Source organism: Arctopsyche grandis, chromosome 11 (assembly GCF_051622035.1).
Source record: "Arctopsyche grandis isolate Sample6627 chromosome 11, ASM5162203v2, whole genome shotgun sequence".
NCBI lineage: Eukaryota > Metazoa > Arthropoda > Insecta > Trichoptera > Hydropsychidae > Arctopsyche > Arctopsyche grandis.
The window spans coordinates 25,952,369-25,976,634 of record NC_135365.1 but is presented as its reverse complement, the minus strand read 5'-3'; the positions used below and the strand labels follow the sequence as shown (position 1 = coordinate 25,976,634).

The 24,266-nt window shown below is 36.0% G+C and overlaps 3 protein-coding genes across 4 annotated transcripts in view; 1 reads left to right on the top strand and 2 right to left on the bottom strand.

The window, feature by feature from the left end:
* The window catches only part of LOC143919421 (insulin-degrading enzyme-like), a 48,652-nt gene that overhangs the window by 9,794 nt on the left and 14,592 nt on the right, over window positions 1-24,266 (bottom strand). The gene's annotated exons all lie outside the window — the stretch shown is intronic.
* Window positions 3,401-9,675, top strand: LOC143919423 (two pore potassium channel protein sup-9-like). Its single transcript, XM_077441735.1, has 9 exons — window positions 3,401-3,551; window positions 4,189-4,363; window positions 4,455-4,659; window positions 4,741-4,958; window positions 8,547-8,721; window positions 8,794-8,900; window positions 8,975-9,093; window positions 9,169-9,319; window positions 9,391-9,675. The coding sequence occupies exons 3-9, from the start codon at window positions 4,491-4,493 to the stop codon at window positions 9,550-9,552; spliced, it is 1,101 nt and encodes a 366-aa protein (XP_077297861.1). The 5' UTR covers window positions 3,401-3,551; window positions 4,189-4,363; window positions 4,455-4,490; the 3' UTR covers window positions 9,553-9,675.
* Window positions 11,794-22,982, bottom strand: LOC143918619 (uncharacterized). The gene is made up of 6 exons (XM_077440560.1): window positions 22,475-22,982; window positions 22,035-22,199; window positions 14,098-21,537; window positions 13,860-14,020; window positions 12,172-12,379; window positions 11,794-12,091 (listed from the first exon to the last, which is right to left on the bottom strand). Exons 2-6 carry the CDS (start codon window positions 22,193-22,195, stop codon window positions 11,848-11,850), a joined length of 8,214 nt encoding a protein of 2,737 aa, XP_077296686.1. The 5' UTR covers window positions 22,196-22,199; window positions 22,475-22,982; the 3' UTR covers window positions 11,794-11,847.

The following is a 24,266-nucleotide window of genomic DNA, read 5'->3' as shown; positions in this document are numbered from 1 at the left end:
ATGTTCAATTGTTATTTTGTTTTTTTTTGTGTTTTTTTTTTGACCATTGTGGCGCTTTAGGAATTCCTGTTATGCCACAATGGTCTGTTTAGAATAAAATAAATAAATAATACATAGATGGACCCTGACGCCTGCTTTTGGTCGGAGATCTTGTCGTCGCTAACTGAGGGGTGCGGGGGGTTTAACTAGCGGGGAAGTTGGGAAAAAAAAGGTTTTTTTCCCTACGACGCAGCGGTCGTCGTTTTTTTCACCACTTCCCCGCTAGTTAAAGCCCCCGCACCCCTCAATTAATGACGACAAGATCTCCGCAATATCTATGCAATATTGACTTTTCCTACTTAGAAGCTAACTAGCTACTGAGAGTTGGACCATGCACTACTTTGTTTGTAGATGGTCCAAAAGGGTGGCCGGCTTAGAGCGTGAAGGCCTATCTATGGTATTATATATCTATAAACGCAATAGAATTCCACAAAAAAGCGTCATGGGAATATTTCTATACTATCCGAGGGTGCTAACCAGTAGCGGCTCGTGGGATTTCATAGTGGGGGGGAGGGGGCTGCAGAGATTAATTGGGGGGTTTGGTGCAAACGATCGACAAGCGCCAGACAGACTGAGCCACAGATTAACTGGATGGCTGCTTTAAACGCAATTCTCGACTTCACGAATGATAGATTGCACATCAGATGACGAGTAACCTTTCGATGTGCACAGATGCAATTATTAAAATTGATTTGGATCTTTCTGGCGAGTTTAATAAGGCAAAATTCGGAACTAAAGTATCAGAAGCACAGAACGTATACAGGGTAGGTACATATGTCGGGACTTCGAGTAGATTTCGCTTAGTGTAAGTGCGATCAGTGTGCACGCATACGGTACACGTGTCGTTAATCTGTGGTTCAGTCTGTCTGGCGCTTGTCGATCGTTTGCACCGCATCGTGATCGGGCTGTAGTAGCTCGTTGACTATTACCGGTGATCAAAAGAAAACTAAAATAGCATGCATATGTAGTATGCTGAGAGGCTGCAGCTCCGCAGCCCACGTGGACAACATTTCTACTGCAGACCTGCAGCCCATATTTTTTTTATTTTATTTTATTTTACATCGATATATACCAGGAAGGCTTGACAGGAAGACTCCAATGCACCTTCCTGGACAATAAATTACAAAAAATACAGGTTTTTTATTACATAAATCAATGTATTTCGAGAAGCTGAAGAACACGAAATTAACAATTAATTAAATTAATTAAAGAATTAATCCATCGAGACATCTATGGATTTTAGACTTGTACATAAATTCTTACAAATTGTACATATATAATACAGAAGATTTGTGACTACAGGTAGGTATATTTTTTTGCCAATTTTAAGGAACCGTTTCAACAATGATCAGATAAAATTGGCAAACTCTGATAAAGAAACGATTGACTTGGACTCACAAACATTCAAGTCTGACCAGCAGTATAGCGGGCTCGAACCCAATAATCACTAAATATATACGCTACCACTGAGCTATACTGCTGGCTAGACGAGCCGCCACTGGTGCTAACCTTTTTTTCTGGAATTCTATTGTGTGAGTTATTTTTGAGCGCCTTTGAAAATTAGAACTTCTCGAAACTGCGCTTCTATTAAGTGGAATTTAGTGCATTTTTCCGGGAACCAACCACACCATAATCGTTTGTAGTTTGGTTTAAAATAATGCATGGACGAAAATTATCAATAAGTTAATATATTGCCATCTGCTAGTAATGTACAAATGTACAGGATAACACCGAGGGCTCGAATAAAATTCTGTAATGTCACAGAATTATAATTATTTTTTAATTCTAGGGTTAAGAGGGCTGGACGCCCGCGCCTTGTCCATACAAATGTATTACACTTCTCCCTTCCTCAATTATGGCACTAGAGAAATTATTTTTTAAAATGCTATGGATATCCACCATTGGGATGCATCTATCGTTTTATTTTTTTGATTAGTTATTTTTTATAGGAGCTAGGAGCCGCCAAATATCTATAAAATCGCCTCTTTTTTACACCCACGAAAAGAGTCCAGCGTGCTTATTTAACGGTCGCTCTAGATCGGTCACACGTGATCACCCGTCACACTAAAACTGGTCACGAGAAAACTGGTCACACCCTAAAATCAGTCACGAGAAAACTGGTTGACCGATTTTAGGGTGTGACCAGTTTTCTCGTGACCAGTTTTATTGTGACGGGTGATCACGTGTGACAGATCTAGAGCGACCGGTTGTCCTGTGACCGGTTCACATTTGATTTGATTACTACATTATTTTTAATGTAAGAATTGCATATTCTATATAAAATACAGCGATATTTATATTTTTCATAAATGAGTTTCAGAAATAAGGGCAAGACAATTTCTTGGTGGAATAGACATCACTTTAATTTAATATAGGATGCATTTTTCATCCCCTAAATACGAAATATATGCTCAGTCGGCCATGTTTTATTGTTTCCTTTGAAGGAGGTTGCGCGCGCAACCGCAGCGTTTCTCAACCCTTTTTCATATTCCATCGCTATGCTAACACAAAGAGAATACAACTAAAACATCAATTTTTTTCAAAACATTATTTCAAAAATTTCAATGTTATTATATACAGATAGTTAAAAGTATTTCTTTTTTTTAATCACGAATTATTTCGACTGAATTTTTTTTCAATAGATGAAATCTATTCAATCAGAGAAATGTAATATTAATAGAAGTGACTTTATATTGTTGTCAACTGACATTCTATCCACGGACAGATTTAAATAATTTTAGCATCAGGCGTATTTGACGCTTGGTGCTCGACGTATGTCCGATAAAAACTTCTCTGTTTGTTTATATTACTCGCAAGATGGGCAAGTGCATCGGTAAAAATTGCACAATACATTCAAAAACACACAATAAACAACATGGGATACATTTTTATTTAAATAAATTGATCCGATTGTATTCCGTGCGATGTAACGTATTTATAGAGACGTGCCGCGTAATATTGACACTTTATTTATTCGTAAAGGCACTTCTATTAATATAACATTTCTCTGGTCAAACATGTTGGCGGTTCTCCATACACGTTCAAACCAAAGTCGCCAACATCAATTTACACGAGCCTGAACAACGATTTTGATCAGACATCTTGAGCAACCACTTTTTTTAGTTGTTCCACTCCAGCTCCGCTCCGACACCTATGTAAGCACTTGCTCCAACTCCGCTCCGTGCTCCGAATAGTTTTAATAGGAATCATATTATTTATTTAATTTATTAATTTTATTCATATACATATGATAAAAAATTATAAAAGTTTATTTATAGACAATTTATTTATTATTAAAATATTTAATGTATATATCATAAAAATACATACATATGTAGATACGGTAAACGGACTACTAGTCATATGTGAACTAAAATCGGTCAAGAGAAAACTGGTTGACCGATTTTAGGGTTTGACCAATTTTAGGGTGTGACCAGTTTTAGTGTGACGGGTGATTACGGATGACCGATCTAGAGCGACCGGTTGTCCTGTGACCGGTTCACATTTGACTAGTAATCACCGAACCGTAGATACATCTATATATATATATATATATATATATATATATATATATATATATATATATATATATATATATATATATATAAAAATGAATGTCTGTCTGTGTGTGTGTGTGTCTCGAATATGCTGCTAAGCCACTGAAGCGATTACGATTGAACTTTCAGGATTTGTTGTATGCATGTCCGGGAAGATTACTGTGAAAAAAAAATCGGGAAAAAACGGGAACGGAAACGAGAAAAACGGGAATGAGTGTCATTGCAACGCAATAATATCATGTGTTCGCTACCTGCGTTTTTCCGACAAATGGGAGCGGGAACGAAAACGGAAATTGCATGCGTTATTATGGCATTGCAACGCATTCCGGGGTTCAGCTAGTATTAAATACAAATAGTATAACTAGTATATACTACATATGGTTGACCCAAACTACCATAGAAACAAGAATAGAGAAAATAATCAAGAATATAATTTGATCACGATGGAATTGACAACAATTATTTATTCGTAAGGGCCCCTCTATAGTTATTACATCTCTCTGTATTCAATATCATAAATATATAAGTGTTAGTTGATAAAAATAAAATTTTTCCTATCTAAGAATAAGTCCGATTTCATTCATTTCAACAGTTTGAGAACCCCAGCTTCGAGGGATGGGGAGGTTTCGTTTGTCGAGTCAGAGGGTGTAAAATCTGGAGTGTCGTAGTTCCGCACTGATAAAAATAAAAATAAAAATCAACAGTGCACCACAATGAGATACAAAAACACAAAAATAATTATGCAAAGATTGCACAATAGATAAACAGTAAGATTGGTGAAATATCTTTCATTTTTTATTATTTACATTCACCATTTATAATCAGACAAATATGTCAAGTACAATACACATTTTATAGATGACTGACTGCTAAAATACTGCATTACCGAATCGAATGCATATTGAGACTTGGCTGGGTGTGGATATCGGGAGTGTAATGAAGAAGCAAAACGTACGAACCCTCTCCTTGGTGGTATGCACCTTCACGTATCTCCTCATCGGTGCAGCAGTCTTCGATGCTCTGGAATCGGACACGGAACGGCGAAGATGGGAAATGCTCTCCGGTAAAACACATAAATGCACACACATATGCTAAATGTAGCGAGCTTTGCCGTGGTCTCATCGGTTGGCGTCCATCATTTCAGATATAAAGAACGGCCTAGTCCGCAAGTATAACATAACACCTGAAGATTATCACATGATCGAGATTGTGATCATTGAAAATAAGCCGCACAAAGCGGGACCTCAGTGGAAGTTTGCCGGTGCCTTTTATTTTGCAACGGTAGTCATCGCCGTCATCGGATATGGACATTCGACTCCAGTCACCATCGGAGGAAAAGCTTTTTGTATGGCGTATGCAATGGTAATCTTTGTGACGTGTTTCTTATCAGTTCTGCAAAACCAAATATACATATATATATAGAAACATAATCAATATAAATTATATCTCTACATAAATTTTAAGTTCAAAACAAGAACTTTAAAACGTTCCATGTTATTGAAATGATCTATTATTATATTTTACTATTGATCAACTGATAGTTTTTATTATTTTTTGACAAGTTGATACTCTTTACAATAATCACATACATATATGTACATGGGTACTTATTTCATTTCAAAACTAGGTATAATTTGAAATGAAAAAGGATCAATGTTTATTTGTCTGCTTCTAATGGGTCAATTCTAATTTTTTTAATTTTTAAATGCTTTTTATTATTACTAAATTATGTTCACAATACATATTGTATCTATTTTAATAGCTACTGATCTACTGATCATTTTCTATTTTACAATTTTAAATTAATTTTGTTAGTAACCATAGTATTATATTATTATAATGTTAATATTTTATTTTATTGTTACAATCAATATACACTCGTCATTACAGATCGCTCCAATACGATAACGGTCAGAAATACAATAATACATATACAATCAGAATATAACAATTAATAAGCATATAACAATTAATCAGTACAGAAATAATAAGCATAGAGGCATCTATGGATTATTTTTAGATTTTTGTGTACAATTATTATTACAATTTTTATACATATAATAAACACGAAATTATAGAGATATCTATATATGTAGATTTCAGATTACTGAGCATAATTTTTACAAATTATACACACAGATTTTGTGACAACAGGAAATGATCTAATACTAATTTTCAGGAACCGTTTCAACAATGATCAGATAAAATTGGCAAACTCTGATAGAGAAACGATCGATTTGGAGTCATAAAACCCCCAAACCTAACCAGCAGTTTGACTAGGACTCGAACCTTCGACCTCAGTGGTGCTAAATATATACGCTACCATTAAGCCAAACTGCTGGCTTAATATGTACGGCGTAATAGGAAAAAGAGCTCAAAAACCTATTTAGAATTCTTAAGGTCAATTCTGATGTTTATTTGTCAAAGAGTCAATTCTAATGTTTATTTGTCTGCTTGTTTACAATTTATTTAGAACCACTGAATACTGTAACTTAAAAAGTTATATTATCTAGTTTTATTTTTAATCTTCATTAACTCAAGCAACAGTGGGCAATTCATTCTACATATAAATTCACTTTCATACATATCTATTTATGTATGAAAGTAAAATTTGTATGCTGAATGTTAGAATGCTGACCAACGTTTAGTGTAGTCAAGAAGTGTGGAGCGTAGCATTAATATCATTATAAATACCCTAAAAACATAGAACTGGTTTTTACCTCATTTAGGAATCGTCTCCATCTTTCTCTATCTTATGCCAATGCCCTTTAAATTGGAGAGTAATATGATCAAAGTAGTGAGGCGATTAATAGGTAGGATATATGCATAGTCATAAGATTGAATGGGTGATTGGATAAATTCAATTAAGAGAGTCGCACTCTCGAGATATCCAAACTTTTAAGGATGCTCAAGAAGAACTAACGCAATAGACTTCCATTAAAAAGCGTCAAGGGGTATTCGTATGTTATTCGAGGGTGTTAACCCTTTTTTGTGGAATTCTACTGCGTAAGTTCTTCTTGAGCGCCTTTGAAAATTGGGATTTCTCGAAACTGCGCCACTATTTAGTGCGTTCTTCCAGGAACCATTCGAATGGTACCCGAGAGAATGTAGGAAAAAAGCAAAATAGGTTACAAATGTGACCTGTATTTTGGGCATCTATTTTTGTCAATTTTAGCATTTTCATTTTGCATTTTAGTGTTTTAGGGCATTAAAAATGTTCAATTTAGCATCTATTTTTATGAAGAGTTTAATTTTAAATAATAAAAAATTTCGATGAATTTTAATAAAATTTATATACATATACATATACAATTTAAAGACAACACAACGATTAAAAAATAATAGAAAAATTCAAAAATGTTTTGAAATTAAAATTACAATGAAAAAAACATGAATATAAAAATACAAAGACAAAAAATATGAATATAAAAATATAATACCAATTAAAATTGATTAAAACTTAGCATGGAGCATATTTCTTCAGATTATTTTTTGAGATTCGTGCTACGATCGGTAACAATTATATTGTATTTACTAAAATACCTTTCAGCATCCACACTATTAACGGGACACCAAATAGATTTTAGAGCTGCACAACCAAACTCTTCATATTTAATTTTTGTTGCCATCAATAATAGCAATATATCCGGCGTGGATTCACTTTTTATATTCTCTATTAATTGTCTAAAAAGTGCTGATATCCTTCGAAACATTCCGCCTCTGTTAATACATTAAACAATGGCAGGTTTCTAAAAAACAAAACTGTTTCTTTAACATTAATATTAGATTTTGAACCTGCCACAGATGGATTGAATAGTTTACTCAATGTTCGGAGGAATAGATTTGTCTCATTTAGTCTTGAGTGCGAGTCTAGTTTTAAGACACTTTTTTGAACAGCCTTTTGGATACACAGCTCCAACTATCTTCTTTTGTTCAGTTCAGTAGTAGACAAAAGCAGTTGCTTGGTTTCGACAGGAAAAACACCGTCTATGGTAAACTGCAAGCTCTGTTTTATCCTCTCAATTTCTTCACATAATAAATGGGCAAAGGGATAGGAAGACAGCGAAGTAGGTAGGGTTAAGTTGAAGGGTTCTGTTGGATCTAACGGTCTGACGTATTATAGAGCGGGTTAAAGGTTTGGACTGTTTCCCGGCCTATGGAAATTCAGTTGAATTTTGAAGAGGATCTTTATTACTCGATTAATACAGGTGTATTTGTATGTACAGCGAAGTAGGTAGGGGATTCACTGGAACGAGCCAGGTCGAGTTCCTGAAGCTCACTGGCATCTGGGGACGATGCGCTGGTTTATAAAGGTGTTGCTTGAGCAACGTGTAGCTGGGCTGGTGAGATCACGTTCTGGAAGATTCCAACGGGGTCGAGGTCTTCCTTTGTGTTCTATGATCGCCTTTATGGCGGTATTTCGGCCACGGCTGACTTTCGTGTACGAGAATAGGACGTGATGATGTCATTTGTACAGATTAAGTTCGATGAGGGAAATAGGTGATAACATCGACCTAGTTTCGTATGGTACAAGTCTTGCTATATCCCTACAACATGTAAGGTAGGTAGGTAGTTTGTACTTATAATATAGCCGATGAAAACTATGGTCTATGGTAAACTGCAAGCTCTGTTTTATCCCCTCAATTTCTTCACATAATAAATGGGCAAAGGGATAGGAAGACCCTTCTAAATTGTCTATTAATTTTATAAATTTTATGCAAATTTCATTTTTGTTTGTTATTTTAGCATCTATTCGCATATTTTACGAATTTAGCATCAATTAAGCATTAATAGCAAAGTGCCCAAAATATGGGTCTCTAGTAATAAGGAAGGTATATGGATGTAGCATAATAGAGTAGGAAGCACATATTTAGCGCAATCTGGACTGTGCAACACATCTATGATATTAAAACAGTATTCTAATAGCACTTAAAAGTGTTAAATCTTCAGGTGGGGATACCGTTGGGACTGGTGATGTTCCAGAGCATCGGCGAAAGATTGAACAAGTTTGCGTCTGTCGTGATAAGACGTGCAAAATGCTACCTTCGATGTAACACTACAGAAGCGACTGAAATGAACCTTATGCTTGCGACAGGACTACTATCATCCGTCATCATAACCACTGGTTTCTATTCGACTGTTGATTCGCTCACCTCATGACTGAGTGAAATGTATTAAATATAATATTCTCACACAGGAGCTGCTGTTTTTTCCCGTTACGAAGGATGGAGTTACTTCGACAGTTTCTATTACTGCTTCGTCACACTTACTACAATCGGATTCGGCGATTATGTAGCATTACAGGTACTATATGAATATATACTGACTCGGCACAGTCATAAATGTATTGATTTTAAAACAATTATTACCGTCTACAGAATGACCAAGCTTTGACGAGCAAACCGGGATATGTGGCTTTGAGTCTGGTCTTCATACTGTTCGGCCTTGCCGTCGTAGCTGCCAGTATAAACTTATTAGTTCTACGATTCATGACAATGTACTATGAATAATATCGAACAAATCAGAATTCATTTCATTATGTGTGTTTATTAAATGATTTAATATTCGTCAGGAATGCTGAAGATACGAAAAGAGACGACAACGAAATGCAATCGTCGTCGCATCACGTATTGACGTTGGACGGAGAAGTGGTAGCCGTTAACGGTAAACTACTGGCAGGTCATGGAAACATTCGCGGCGTATTAGACGAAGATCAGACTTCGGTAATTGGAGTACTTTAAGATATGATTTGATCAAATTTGGGTGTTGTTTTTGAAATTTCGTTTTCTTTCAGGTTTGCTCGTGCAATTGTCTCGGAAGCAAGCACTACAGTCCTCAAGAGTTGTTAATGTCGGGCAGCGGAGCCGGTCCGTGCGAGGAGAGAGAGGATCCGCCACCCAAACAGCGGCCTTCTCTGATGCTCTTGCTCAATCAGGGGAAACGAGCGTCGATTTAAAATTATCAATCGTTTTGTACATAATCAGAATACCGTCTAAAGATGTAAGCTTATTTTAAATATGAGATTCAAATGTGATTTTAATTTTGGACATAATGAAAATAAAATTTCGACTATATATGTATGCATATAATTTATTTTTCAATAAGGTTAGCGTTACTGAATGTCATAAATGAAAATGAAAAATGACTAATGCTATTTCAAAATACTTAAATATATATTTTTTAATTTTAAAAATTATTTACAATTCATATATAATATTATAAATATAAGTCTAAATTATTATACATTCAAATCAATGCTCTTATATGTACTTTATATGGTAAACGGACTACTAGTCATATGTGAACCAGTCACAGGACAACCGGTCGCTCTAGATCGGTCACACGTGATCACCCGTCACACTAAAACTGGTCACACCCGTAAATTGGTCATGAAAAAACTGGTCACACCCAAAAATTAAAAATTGGTCGAATTTTTGGGTGTGACCAGTTTTAGTGTGACGGGTGATCACGTGTGACCGATCTAGAGCGACCGGTTGTCCTGTGACCGGTTCACATTTGACTAGTAATCACCGAACCACTTTATATATTGTTCAACGTAAGAATTATAAAAATAAATTCAGATAAGTAATTCACCAAACTCAATGAATGATGAGTGGACTAAAGACGATGAGCTGTAACCAGTGGCGGCTCGTCTATATGGGCTGCGGGGCTACAGCCCTCCCAGTATAGTACAAACGCATGCTATTTTATCCGTCCATATGGGCTGCAGCCCTCCCAGTATAGTACATACGCATACTATTTTGTCTGCATTTGATCACCGGTATGGTAAACGAGCTACTACAACCGCGATTAATGTCTATGAATTCTCACGAGCCGCCACTGGCTGTAACTCATTTCAGTCAACTTGGCAGTGAGAGGAAAACACACGATTCCTGTTGATCAGCTGTGATGTTCTGATCATCAATGAGGTTCATAACAATCTCTGACTATTCTGGTATTGAATACTAACTATCACTCAGCATGATCAAGCTACTGTATAATAACTAATACAACAGCTCAGTCAAAAATAAAGCTCGGTAAGTACGTATGTATAACAAAGTTTGAGTCAAATCAAATTTTAACCAAAAAATAAAATCAAAGCAATGTAACAATAATTGAGAAAAATTAATTTAGATTCATTTAAACTTATTGCTTTAATCTATTAGGTTGATGCATAAGTAACGTCATATTTTTACATAAACTATGACATATTGCTTTCAACCAATAGTTTTAGCATCTGTGCTTAATGTTGCCTTTGTATTATGTAGAGGAAGGTCTCTTTCAACATTTTTTTCAGTCTATCGTCAGCAGTCGAGGTATACAGAGCCCTTGTGATTTTTGAAAATGTCAGAGAAAAGAGTGCATATTCGACACTGTTTACTTTTTGAATTTAATAAAGGCCATAATGCAACAGTGGCAACCAAAAACATATGTGATGTGTATGGCAGGGGTGCTATCGATGTTCGAAACAGTCAACGGTGGTTTGCTAAATTCAGATCTGGGAATTTATCAACAGCTGATGAAGAAAGAGCTGTGCGCCCTTCAACCACCGATGATGACAGTCTGAAAGCCATACTTGAGCTCAATGAAGATGGGTGTTAATCAATCTACGGTGGTGAGGCATCTGCATCGCATTGGAAAGTACGATGTTTGGGTCCCGCACAACTTGTCACCCGCAAACCTGCTAGACCGAGTAGCCACATGTGTTTCTTTGTGTGCGAGACAAAAGCATGAACCTTTTTGCATCGACTAGTGACAGGGGATGAAAAATGGGTTGTCTATAACAATCAAACAAGGAAACCTCAACTATTCAATCGCATGTCGTCTTCCATCACGACAATGCGCGGCCTCGTTCTGCAATGATAACACAGCACAAATTAAAGGAGCTCAATTGGGATGTTTTAAAGCATCCACCCCACTCTCCTGACTTAGTCCCTTCTGATTTTCACTTATTTTTATCTCCACAAAATTATTTAAATGGAAAAAAATTCAATACAATAGAGGAGGTGAAAACAGCACTAGACACGTTCTTTACAACGAAACCCGAATGTTTTTATTCAAATGGGATTAAAAAGTGGACGGAAAGATGGGAGACAGTTACCAGCAATAATGGGAATTATAAAATTAATAATTAATTTAATAAAGTTTTTCTGAAAATATTAATTTTTGTTTTCTTAAAAAAAATACGACGTTACTTGTGCATCAACCAATATTATATTATATATAAAAAAAAAATCTTAACAACAAATTCTCACGCCATAATCGTTTCAGTTTCCCATACAAAGCTATATAAACTATCAATCAAATTCTTCATGTAATCCCAAGTGCAATCTACGCTTTGAATAACACCTTTGAAAGCTGTATCCGATATCTTCGACTTGCCGACGACTGCATTTATCCTCACATTTTCCGGCGCTGCGAACGGAAGACGATCAGCCTTTACGGTGACTTCCCAAATGCAACGCAACGCTCCACTAGGTATTCGAAACACAAAACTAAAAAGTTAAACAAATAAATAAATGACAAATTATTATTACAATACAATATGAAATTCATTGGGTGTATTTATGATTACTTGTCTTCATCGTTGAACTCCAAACCATACTGCAGATAGAGTAGTTTCAGTATTTTAGTCAAACGTCTAGCTTTGGCCAAAATCTCCGCACAATGCTCCAACAAGTGAGGAACGTCTCCGCAGTTGGCACAAAACAACTTCAGCTGATCGACCTGAAGTTCGTTCAATATCGCCGTGCAAGCGAGGATTGTGTCGGATTTACATTGATCTGAAAATTTATTAAGATGATTTTTTTTTTACATAATTTGACATCGGACAGTTAAGACAGGCCTACACCTAAAACTTTCAGATTAAGAAACTGTTAGCACGGAGACTAATCAATCTTCACTAAGTTTGACTCGCGGAATTCGAATTTGACAATGATTTTTGATGGCTTGCTCTCGTTTAAGAGATATGCAATCGGATTAGGCCGAGTAGCATCTCAGAGACTGTGTGACCGTTATAATTGGTTTCGAGGATTATCTCCAGGCTCGGCTAACAATGAGATACCCCCGAATGCATTTAGCGGGGGTAGCGGTAACTCGGTCGCATTTCGGTAGAGTTCTCAGAACCCACAGCGGTAGCGTGGGACTGACTTCCGTGGCAAATCTAGTACGTGACCATAACAATAGGTAAACAAACCGGACGTCAAAGATGCCCTGAGAGACCTTTTCTTTATAAGGAGGTACTTAGGCGATTTCAAGACATTCTGGACGGAGCACTGCCGGTGCGTGTATCTCCTTAATCATCAATAAATGCTGTGACACGACTTTGGCCTTTTACTTGGATCCTCTACCCCTACGCAACAGTAGTATTGGAATCAATAGTTGGATGTTTTTTCAATTGATTGCGATTTTTATTGCTTATAATTAATCATTTAAAGTTAAAAAAATATATATATATATATATATATATATATATTTTTTTAATACACATTTTTTTTCCAGAATACTATGAGTTAATTTCGCTAATTTTTCACTCTTACTCGTTTATAAGGATTGATTTTTTATGTAAATAATTTTGGTTTTATCGAAACGTACTACATAATTCGAGCAGTAAATGATTTTACCATATTGTAATTTAAAATCATTTACCACTCGAATTAGTACGTTCAGATAAAATAAATAAAATATTGACATAACAAACCAATCCTTATATGTACACATGGTAAAGTGAAAAAAAATTCGCTAGATATTTATAATTATACGTATTTTAAAGCAATAAAAAATAACAATCAATAGAAAAAACATTTGGCTATTGATTCTAATACTCACTTTTGGCACAGCAATACTAGATTTTGAATTAAAGACTGCAAAAGTCAAAAATCAAGTCAACATATACTAGGGCGATATCACACAGAGAGGCACATGGCACGAGATTTTTTTTTTAGATACTTATAAACACGCGAAAAAAATGGCACACAGTCCCAAAAATCACCCCCTGGAGTGTTTTCGGAGATATTTTGTCCTTTTATTGATATATGTAAGCTTGACATTGATTGATAACGGCTAATCCCATATCTGAAGAAATGAAGGAGAAACCTGTCAAACTAATAAGATCTTACGAATTAACAATGAACTGGGAACGTCCTTTTTGACACGAAGCCAAGACCGCATGCCGTGCCGTTCATCTCTATGTGTTTATCGTCATATTCTAATTCAGTGGGTCAAAATTTTTATTTATAGATATCAAACACAGACAACACGTACCAATTATCGGTTCTAAAATAATATTCGAAATGGGAGTATTGCTGTTCAGTACAAGTCCTCCATTTTGTTCCGATGCAAACTGCACCTTGAGTAATATGCAATTATTAAACAAAAGGAAACTCCATTCGGCCTCATCATACGATTTAAGTTCACAGTCAGATCTAAAAAAAAGAAACGTGCAAAAATATATTACATACATATATAAAATTTGGTTTGTATCAAAACAATATGTGCTTACGTATTTAAATTCAACGACGAGATCCTTCCATATACATTTTCAATACGGAATTCGTCATCGACACCTTCGGACGATGCATTCTTCGATCCGTCACAGACGTCGATCCGACCACATTTGTCTACAGAAGTATTCACCAACGATATGTCGGATATGTTGTCCAACAGTTTATTCCTCGACGAGTTCAAACTGTCACGGGGCGAAACCTCCTCCGGTGGATCTTTGAGAATACCTCCGGGCGAATCAGGCTCATCGGCCGTGCAACGCAACTCTTCAGATCGGGACCGTTTCGTCACATTCTTATCCACCTCCATATCTTCAGACAGCTTTCTCTTACTGCTCGACTTGTTGATACCATCCGAAGAGTTGCCTTCGTCGTTGACTTCTTCGGTATGGACAGGAGGGTCTTGATTTCGGCACGAGTCTTGTTTGACCTTCTTGGCTAACGGTGAAGACGACGCGCACACCAATTTCAAAGCATCACATTTCGAACGGTCGTGATTGCACTTTGAAAATTTTCGTTTTATGTCGGATTTGCTATCGTCTTCACATCCGTTGGTGACTATCGGCAGTTGTTTGATCGGAGAAGTAGGATTGTATGTCATCGATAAGTCAAGTTCAGGTTCTTTTCGGTCAGATATTAACACATGCCTGTCGTCATGGCAATCATTGTTTAATTTTTCCGTTTTAAAAGTAGATATTACGTATGTTTCGGATGTGTTTAGTGCCTGCAAATCCGTAATGATTGTTGTTCTATACGAATTATTGGTTGGAACTGAATCATATTTCTTCAGATTTGATTCTAGTTCTTTTTTTGCATTGAATTTGGCAATCGTACTTCTATTTCCAATACAATAATTAACATCGGCTATGACTTCTTCGTTTGATGTTGCAGCAGATTTATTTTTAGCGGGTGTTGAGAATTCAACCGACATGTTACAATCTTCTTTTGTATCTACAATTTCCACGTCACATTCGATAATGTCGTCTGCATGCAACGGTTCTATACAACTATTGGATTTAATATCAATTGGAGGTGCTACAAGAGAAATAGACATATCGCAGTTGTTCCCATTCATGGTATTCTTCAAGTCTCCAGAACAGTTCTTAGAATCTCTCACAGCGTCCGTATTTGCTTGAATATAAATTTTAGAAAGAGGCTTCAGTTCATTTTGGTCCTTACGGAAAGTCTCAACTTTGGTTTTTAATTGAAACGACGTATCTACAGACATATTACAATCCTCTGGTTCAACCAAATTATAAATATTCTGTACGTCTTCCTGGTTAAGTTTTGATACAAAAGCATCATCTCTATTATCTTCAGAATTTTTTAAATCTATCACAATTATATTTCTGCTACAATTACTGGAGTTACCGGAGTCTAATGTAGATTTTTCATTCAATTCTTGTTTTTTTTCCAAAGTGCTAATTTCATTCTGAATTGACTCATTACATCCTTGTTTCTCAGATTCAAGCTCAAAGGTTTTCCTTACAGTAAGATAGTTGGAATTATTAGGATCGACAGTTAATTTCTCGCTTTGTTTTAAGACAGCAGAAGAAGTAAGACTTAATTCGTGTTCTGCTGAATTTAAAAATATATTTTTCCTTGTGCTTATGTTTGATTCATCCAACTTAACAAACGGTTCCTTATTTGACTTTTCCAATTCAGCAGATGGATTATTTGGTTGTTCTGCTGTATCAAACACTGTATTTCCAATTTTTTGTATTCCATCAACTTGGTTAACAGCAGTCTGCCAATTTAAATCACAAGATATTTTAGTATTTGCACCATCCGGTTCCTTATTTGACCCTTCTAATTCAGCAGATGGATTATTTGGTTGTTCTGCTGTATCAAACACTGTATTTCCAATGTTTTGTATTCCACCAACTTGGTTAACAGCAGTCTGCCAATTTAAATCACAAGATATTTTAGTATTTGCACCATCCGGTTCCTTATTTGACCCTTCTAATTCAGCAGATGGATTATTTGGTTGTTCTGCTGTATCAAACACTGTATTTCCAATGTTTTGTATTCCACCAACTTGGTTAACAGCAGTCTGCCAATTTAAATCACAAGATATTTTAGTATTTGCACCATCCGGTTCCTTATTTGACCCTTCTAATTCAGCAGATGGATTATTTGGTTGTTCTGCTGTATCAAACACTGTATTTCCAATGTTTTGTATTCCACCAACTTGGTTAACAGCAGTCTGCCAATTTAAATCACAAGATATTTTAGTCTTTGCACCATCCGGTTCCTTTGAATCAACAACTACAGTTCTCCTTTTATCTTTGTCATAATTATTGGGAACAAATTCGGTTTCTTTGATAAAACTTTCCGAGTCAACAGGCGCTACACAAGTCATCGCCATATTAGTTTCCAATTGTTTCGCATCGAGCAATATTGATTTTCTACCACTAACAAAACGATCAGATTCTACACACTCAGTCTCCACGGTTCTCCTACTGTTATCGAAATAATCTGACTCAATTGTAGTTTTAACTGATTCTGAATTCAGCAGTGCATACGAAATAGACATATTACTATCTGGTTGTTCCGCATCACAAACAGTAGTTCTCTTACAATCATTTATATTACTATCCGGAACACCAGTACTCTTCTGGTTCAAAAATTCCGTTTCCAAAGTAAGTATGCTAGGTGTCATACCATCTGGTATCTTTGTATCAAAAACCGCACTTCTGCTTTTATCTTTGCCAGAATTATTCGGAACTGGGACTTCCTCGATCAATTTTTCCCGTTCGAAAACAGGAACATTACATGTCATTGACACGGTACTTTCTAATTGTTTTTGAGCACATTCAATCACATCAGAATTAGGTACTACTGTATCAAAATCTTCTGATTTAAAATTCGTAGTTTCCTTTCTTCTCTTATTGCTATTATGTGGCTCATTTAAACGTTCTGTATTTGATTTCTCCAATTCGGAATTTGGCAGAATACATTTGATAGACGTATTACTTTCTGGCTGCTTTGAATCGAAAACAGCTATATTTCTTTTGTTCTCAATGTTATTAACATGAACGCCAGTGTTTTCTTTGTTTAACAGCTCCATTTCTATAGTCGGCATGCAAGTTGTCATGGAAATATTGCCACCGGGTGTCTTTGGATCAAAAACTTCTGTCTTTCTTTTATCTTTGTCGCAATTATTAGGAATCAATACAGATTCGTCAATTAGTTTTGTCGATTCAAACATTGGCATTCCGCATGTCATTGACATGGTATCTTCAAATTGTTTTGCATCAATGATTGTTCTTCTATCACCAGCAGAAGTATAATCAGTAATAGGGGCAATACCGTTAGAATGAATTGACGTAAAATTCGTAGTTCTTATACTTTTGTTACAATCCTTTGAGCCAGCTAAAGGTATCGTATTTAATTTCTGCAATTCAGCATTTGGTGATACCGACGTATTACTGTTTGGTTGTTTTGCATCAAAAACTGTTCTCCTCCTATCATTGATGACATTATCTTCAGTAGAAATGCAAGATGTCACTGACATATTACCACCTAGTGCCTTAGAATCAAAAATTTTAATCCTCTTCTCTTTGCTATCAACTGTTGTTTCTCCAGTCAATTTTTTTGATTTAAAAATAGGAACTGAACCATCATGTTTTTTTGCATCAAGCTTGATTGTATCGGAATTAGATACTACACAAACAACATTTTCTGATTTAAGATTCACATTTCTTTTGTTGCATTCATCTGATTCAACCAAAGATTTCCTGTTTAATTTCTCCAATTCGGCATTCAGAAGTACACATGTAATAGACATATTACCGTCTGATTGTTTTTCATCAAAAACGACAGTTCTAATTCTATCATTGACAGTATGATCTGGAACGACATTATTTTCCATATTCAATAGCCCCATTTCCAAAGCTGGTATACAAGATATCATAGACATATTGCCGTCTGGTGCCTTTGAATCAGAAACAACAGTTCTTCTTCTGCTTTTAGCATTATCATCGCCAGCAATATTTTCCTTGTTCAATAACTCCACTTCCAAATTAGGGATGCAAGATGTCATAGACATGTTGCCATCCGTTGCTTTTGAGTCAAAAATTATAGTTCTTCTACCTTTGTCATAATTATTGATATCAGCTGCGGGTTCTTCAAATAATTTCGTCGATTCAAACATAGGGATTCCACATGTCATTGACATGTTCCCTACTAATTTTTTTGTATCAATAATCGTTCTACCACCAACAGAAGTAGCAGAATCGATAATAGGTGCGACACATTCAGGATGTGCAGACGTAAAATTCATAGTTTTTCTACCGTCGTTGCGATCCCCCGATACTTCTAAATGTTCTATATTTAATTTATCCGATGCGATATTTGGAAATACACATGTTATAGACATATTACTGTCGGGTTGCTTTGCATCAAAGACAACTGTTCTCCTCCTATCAATGACAGGACTATCTTGAATAATATTTTCCTTGTTCAAAAATCCTGCATCGAATGTCGGTATGCAAGTTGCTATAGACATATTGCCATCTGGTGCCTTGGAATCAAAAACCACAGTTCTTCTCCTGTCCTTGATGCTATCTTCTGGAATGACAACATTTTCCTTATTCGATACATTCATATCTAAATTAGGCACACTGCATGTTATAGACATGTTACCATCTGGTGCCTTTGAATCAAAAACAATGGTTCTCCTTCTATTAGTGTTAGATTCTTGATTGGAAACATTTTCCGTATTTAGTAATCCCATTTCTAAAGCTGGTATACAAGATGTCATTGACATATTGCCATTTGGTGCCTTGGAATCAAAAACCACAGCTCTTCTCCTGTCCTTGATGCTATCTTCTGGAATAACAACATTTTCCTTATTTGATACATTCATATCTAAATTAGGCACACTGCATGTTATAGACATGTAACCATCTGGTGCCTTTGAATCAAAAACAATGGTTTTCCTTCTATTAGTGTTAGATTCTTGATTGGAAACATTTTCCGTATTTAGTAATCCCATTTCTAAAGCTGGTATACAAGATGTTATTGACATATTGCCATTTGGTGCCTTTGGATCAAAAACAACAGTTCTTCTCCTGTCCTTGATGTTATCTTCTGGAATGGCAATATTTTCCTTATTCGATACATTCATATCTAAATTAGGTACACTGCATGTGATAGACATGTTACCATCTGGTGCCTTTGAATCAAAAACAATGGTTCTCCTTCTATTAGTGTTAAAATCTTGATTGGAAACATTTTCCGTATTTAGTAATCCCATTTCTAAAGCTGGTATACAAGATGTCATTGACATATTGCCATTTGGTGCCTTTGAATCAAAAACAACAGTTCTTCTTTTGTCCTTGTTATTATTTTGGCTGACAATATTTTCCTTGTCCAATAATTCTGGTTCCAATGTGGGTATGCAGGTTGTCATGGACATATTTCCATCTAGTGCCTTTGCATCAAAAACTATGGTCGTCCTTTTGCCTTTTTCATAATTATTAGAATTGACTACCGGTTCCTTAATTAATTTTGTTGAATCAAAAATGGGTACTACAGAAGTCATCGACATATTGCCTTCTAGTTGTTTTTCATCAGCCATTCTTTTACCACTAACAGAAGTAGCAGAATTGGAAATAGGTGTCAAACAATCAGAATTTAATGATGTCGGCTTCCTACTCTTGTTGCAATCATGTGACTCAACTAAATGTTGCCCGTTTGATTTATTCAATTCAACATTCGGAAGTATGCATGTTATAGACATATTACCATCTGGTTGTTTTGCATCAAAGACAACAGTTCTCCTTCTATTATTAGTATTATTATCTTCAAAGACAAAATTTTCTTTATTCAATAGCTCCATTTCTAATGTCGGTATACAAGATGTCATAGACATATTACCATCCGGTGCTCTTGAATCAAAAACTATAGTTCTTCTTCTATTTTTGATGTTATCGTCTTGAACGACAACATTTTCTTTATGTAATACTTCTATATCTGAATTAGGTATACTACATGTTATCGACATGTTACCATCTGGTGTATTTGAATCAAAAATTACAGTTTGTCTCCTGTTTTTAGTGTTGTCGTCCTGAATGGCAAAATTTTCCTTATTCAATACTTCCATATCTAAATTTGGTATACCACATGTTATAGACATATTTCCGTCTAGTTCCTCCGAACCAAAGACTATAGTTCTTCTTTTATCTTTGCTACAGCGATCAGGATTAGCTACAGTAGCCGGAGCTACACATGTCATGGACATATTACAATCTACATCTTCCGGATTGAAAACTATTGTAGTCCTTCTTTTATTTTTGGAACGAATTTCAAGATCTGCATCAGTTGGTCTAGAAGCAGACGTCGTGCACGTCATAGACATATTTATCTCTGTTTCTTTTGAATGTATCGGCTCTGTTTGTATTCTATCTTTAATAGGATTTTTGGTGTCATCTAAATTAAATTCAATTGAATTGTGAGAATTTTCCAGAATGTTTTGAACATGATAATGATCGTCAGAATTTTTCTTTTGTTTATCTTCGATATCATGTATCATTTGTGAAATTGCAGTCATTATAGATATGTCACATTTGGAAGATCTTCCCGCATTATTTGCATTATGACTTGGAACTGTAGAGGTCCTCTTTATTTTTGGCACATCGTTTCTTGCATTTTTGTTTTGCTTACATTCTATATCGTTGATCATTTGCGAGATCGCGGAAGTTATTGATAGATCGCAGCTCTTTTGCATTACGTTTCGAGTCGATGCAATGCTGTTTTCATTCGAGCTGTTTTCATAGTCTTGTTGGATATCGTTTCTAGCGTAACGATCGTTGTAAGCATTCATGTCGTTTTCAACATCGTTGAATTCCTTCGTGTACATCGGAATTTGTATATTTTCTTTATCGTGCATCCATGTTTCTTTTTTATCTCTTACATCGGGATAAACAAAAGTATTCGCCACAATGGGTTTTTGCTTTGTGGATTCATTCGTCATGATTTGAACGGGGATTGAAATAGTTTGCGTGATGGACATGTCGCTGTCGTCGCACACGTCACTTTTAGGCGACTGTTTAGTTACAAGTTTCTCCAATTTATTCTCTCCATCCGTCAAATTGAACGGAGCGTCTTTTTTTAATTGAAAATTGATGAGAGCCTCGGTACGGTCGGATAGGAAAGGATTCGTTATGTTGAAACAAGACGCATCGGGAACATTTTCGCTGTTGATTTTCGTCAGACTGTTTATCATAGCGCTGATGTTCACGCACCGATCATCGTCTTCCATATCCTCAGCGGCATTTTGCTCGCCTTGAGACACTCTCTGTTGATTGATGGATGCTTCCAGCTTTTGAATGAGAGATTCGGCTACATCACTAGTTTCGGAAACATCCGGCTTGTTTGGTTCTTCGTAAAAATTGTGCCATATTGTATTTCCATGATCGGTCATTGTGAAGAGCCTGTGAATTGAAATATTTTAAATAAATTAAATTTGTTGACCAGTGAATTTTAAATTTAAAAAAAAATACAAGAACACGGCAACTTGAAAGACTTTTGTGACCTCGATGATGCTTTATATGATGATAATATTTTAATTTGACATCGATTGGTGTCATTGTATTACAATTTTATTTAATTGGCCCCATCCATTGTTGTGAAATGACCCGGTTTATAAAATTGATCCAACTCTTGCAGTTTTGCCTTGCTTTTTCTAGTCCTTCAAAGCAGTAAATAGTTATATTAATTATTTACAGGCATATTATTTTTCTTCAATTGTGTATTTGAATGTATGTATACAGAGCAACTATAAAGCAACCATGTAAAACCAAGTAAAGTGTGCCGAGCTTGGGTTGAACTTTTTAAACATCATGAAAATTAATTTATTAACTACACGATACCTTCAAAATTTATTTATTATTTTTTATATATTTTCGGTTTATTTATAAAATAATCTTACGCGACTCCTTTTTTACTCGAAAAGCTGACTCGTTTATTTTTATCAAACGTAGTTCCATCATTCTCTGCATCATTTTGTTCCGCATCCAGATCCGATAGTGGATTTCTTGCTTTGGGTGGTTTTAAAATTGAAGAGCGCCGCCGCAATTTTTCTGGTTGCATTTTTCTGAAATGAATTTATTTACTTATAAAAAAAGGGAAATCTCAATTTTTTAACAGGAATAGAATCTTAAACGAGATATGGTCAAAAATATAATTTTGTTCCGGCCAAACCGAACATTTGTTAAGCTAAATTTGAATAGGAAAATCACACAATCGATCATTAATGGGTAATATTGATTGCTGACGCTTTGTAATGTAAATTTGAATAAGAGTAACCCGTCAACAGAACTCGTTATTGAATGAACTCGTTATATTAATGATGAATAGAAGTAGACTTACGTAGAAAGCAGTCGCAACGGCCATTCAATGACAAGCGCAACCGCAACCGCAACCGTCGAATGCCAAACGTTTGAACCACACGGCTGCCAACGTGAACGTGACCGCGACCCATATGTCAACTCAAAGTGTTCGACAAGAATTTTACCAATATTAATGGAAATATGGCATGCTAAAATCGTTGATGCTCATTCACAATACTGATAGAGTGGTAGTTATTCTAGAAATTTAAGAAATATTAAACTCCTCGATAATTCGAAATATGAAATTGGAATAGGGAAAACGCTGCAGTTGTTGGCCATTTGATCTTTAGTACGCGGGACAGGTGTGTTGACCCAGGTCCCGGTCTAAGAAAACACCGGTTGTGTTTGTAAGAGGATCGTTTATTTTTGTTCAATTGTTACAATGGTTATTGTATGTACGAAGAGGTTGAGCTTCGGAGAAGTGAGCTGGTTGAACTCTAGAGGTTCACTCTGGTGTTGGGAGCTGGTGCTTCGCTTTGTATACGTTCTGGCTTGAAGCGTGCAGTGTGCAGATGCTTTGTCGTGCAGTGTACAGATGCAGGACACGTGTCTTGGGGACACGTGTTGACCTGTTTTCGAGGCGCGTGTTTTATAGCTATGGGGTCAGCGCCAGGACGTCGTTTGAGAATGGGGTCGTGTGCCACGCGTACACGACTTTTTAGGATACGTGTTACAGTTTCCTGATGACATCACTGTTGGGTATCGTTCGTTTTACGATCAAGCGACGAACTCTTTCTTCTGGAATGGTCGAAGGGGACGTTGCCCTTGAGTTATGCATGTTTGTACAGGAGTGACGATGATTGGTGTGAAATGTATGAGATCACAGGTTTCGATTCGTAATAGCACAAGTTGTGCTAGATTCCTACAGATCCTAGTAATTTACTTGTATATAAATAACTAGTGTTGTGCCGGTTGACTTTAACGGGTGGTTTCGGAAAGGAATTGATACACGAATTAACAGAAAGTTATGTTATATATAATTATAGTGTGAGGTAATTTATAGGCATGCGCATCGTATTAATATAAAAAGTCGAGCGTTCATTAAACCCTCCCCGTTTACCCGTGTCGAACTGATGAATGAATGTGTGTGTGCCTTCGTGGATGTGTGTCCGCTTCAACTCGCTCAATATCTGAGCACATGAGAGACGCTACACTTCCTCCAACTTCCCCGCTACCCCGGGTCTCGACACGATCGGTCGTCATGTCACATCCCTATGCATAACATATACACATGGTATTCTAAAATTTGTTTTTTGAAATCTCCATATTTGTCGACGCAGCCGCCACATACATACCCACAAACATATATCGCGTCCATTTTTATTTGTATTTTTTATATTTTGTATTTATAAAATGAAATCAATCTAGAAATGACTTTAGATTAAGTTTCGAGAAAAACTTTGAAATTTTAATGTATGAATATAAAGCGTAAAGCATACTTTGCAGTCAACCGGTAGTTTCCAACATTGTTCAATTGGTCGCTCTTTCGTTGAAACTTTACCGTATACACATTTTATTTATTTACAAATTTGCCATAGTGACTTTACAGGTTAGCTCCAAGTCGTCACTATGGCTAAGATGTACTAGAGATTCCGAAGTCTCGATGTTTTCAAAGTCCCGGAACACATCGTGCTAAAGTCTAGCAGCTAGACCGTACGTAGAACAACTCGTACGTATTCACGGATTTATGATTTTCACACAACAGCTTTGTGATTTTTTACTCATAACTTGCTATAATATTTTGAAACACATAAATATATTTAACATATCAA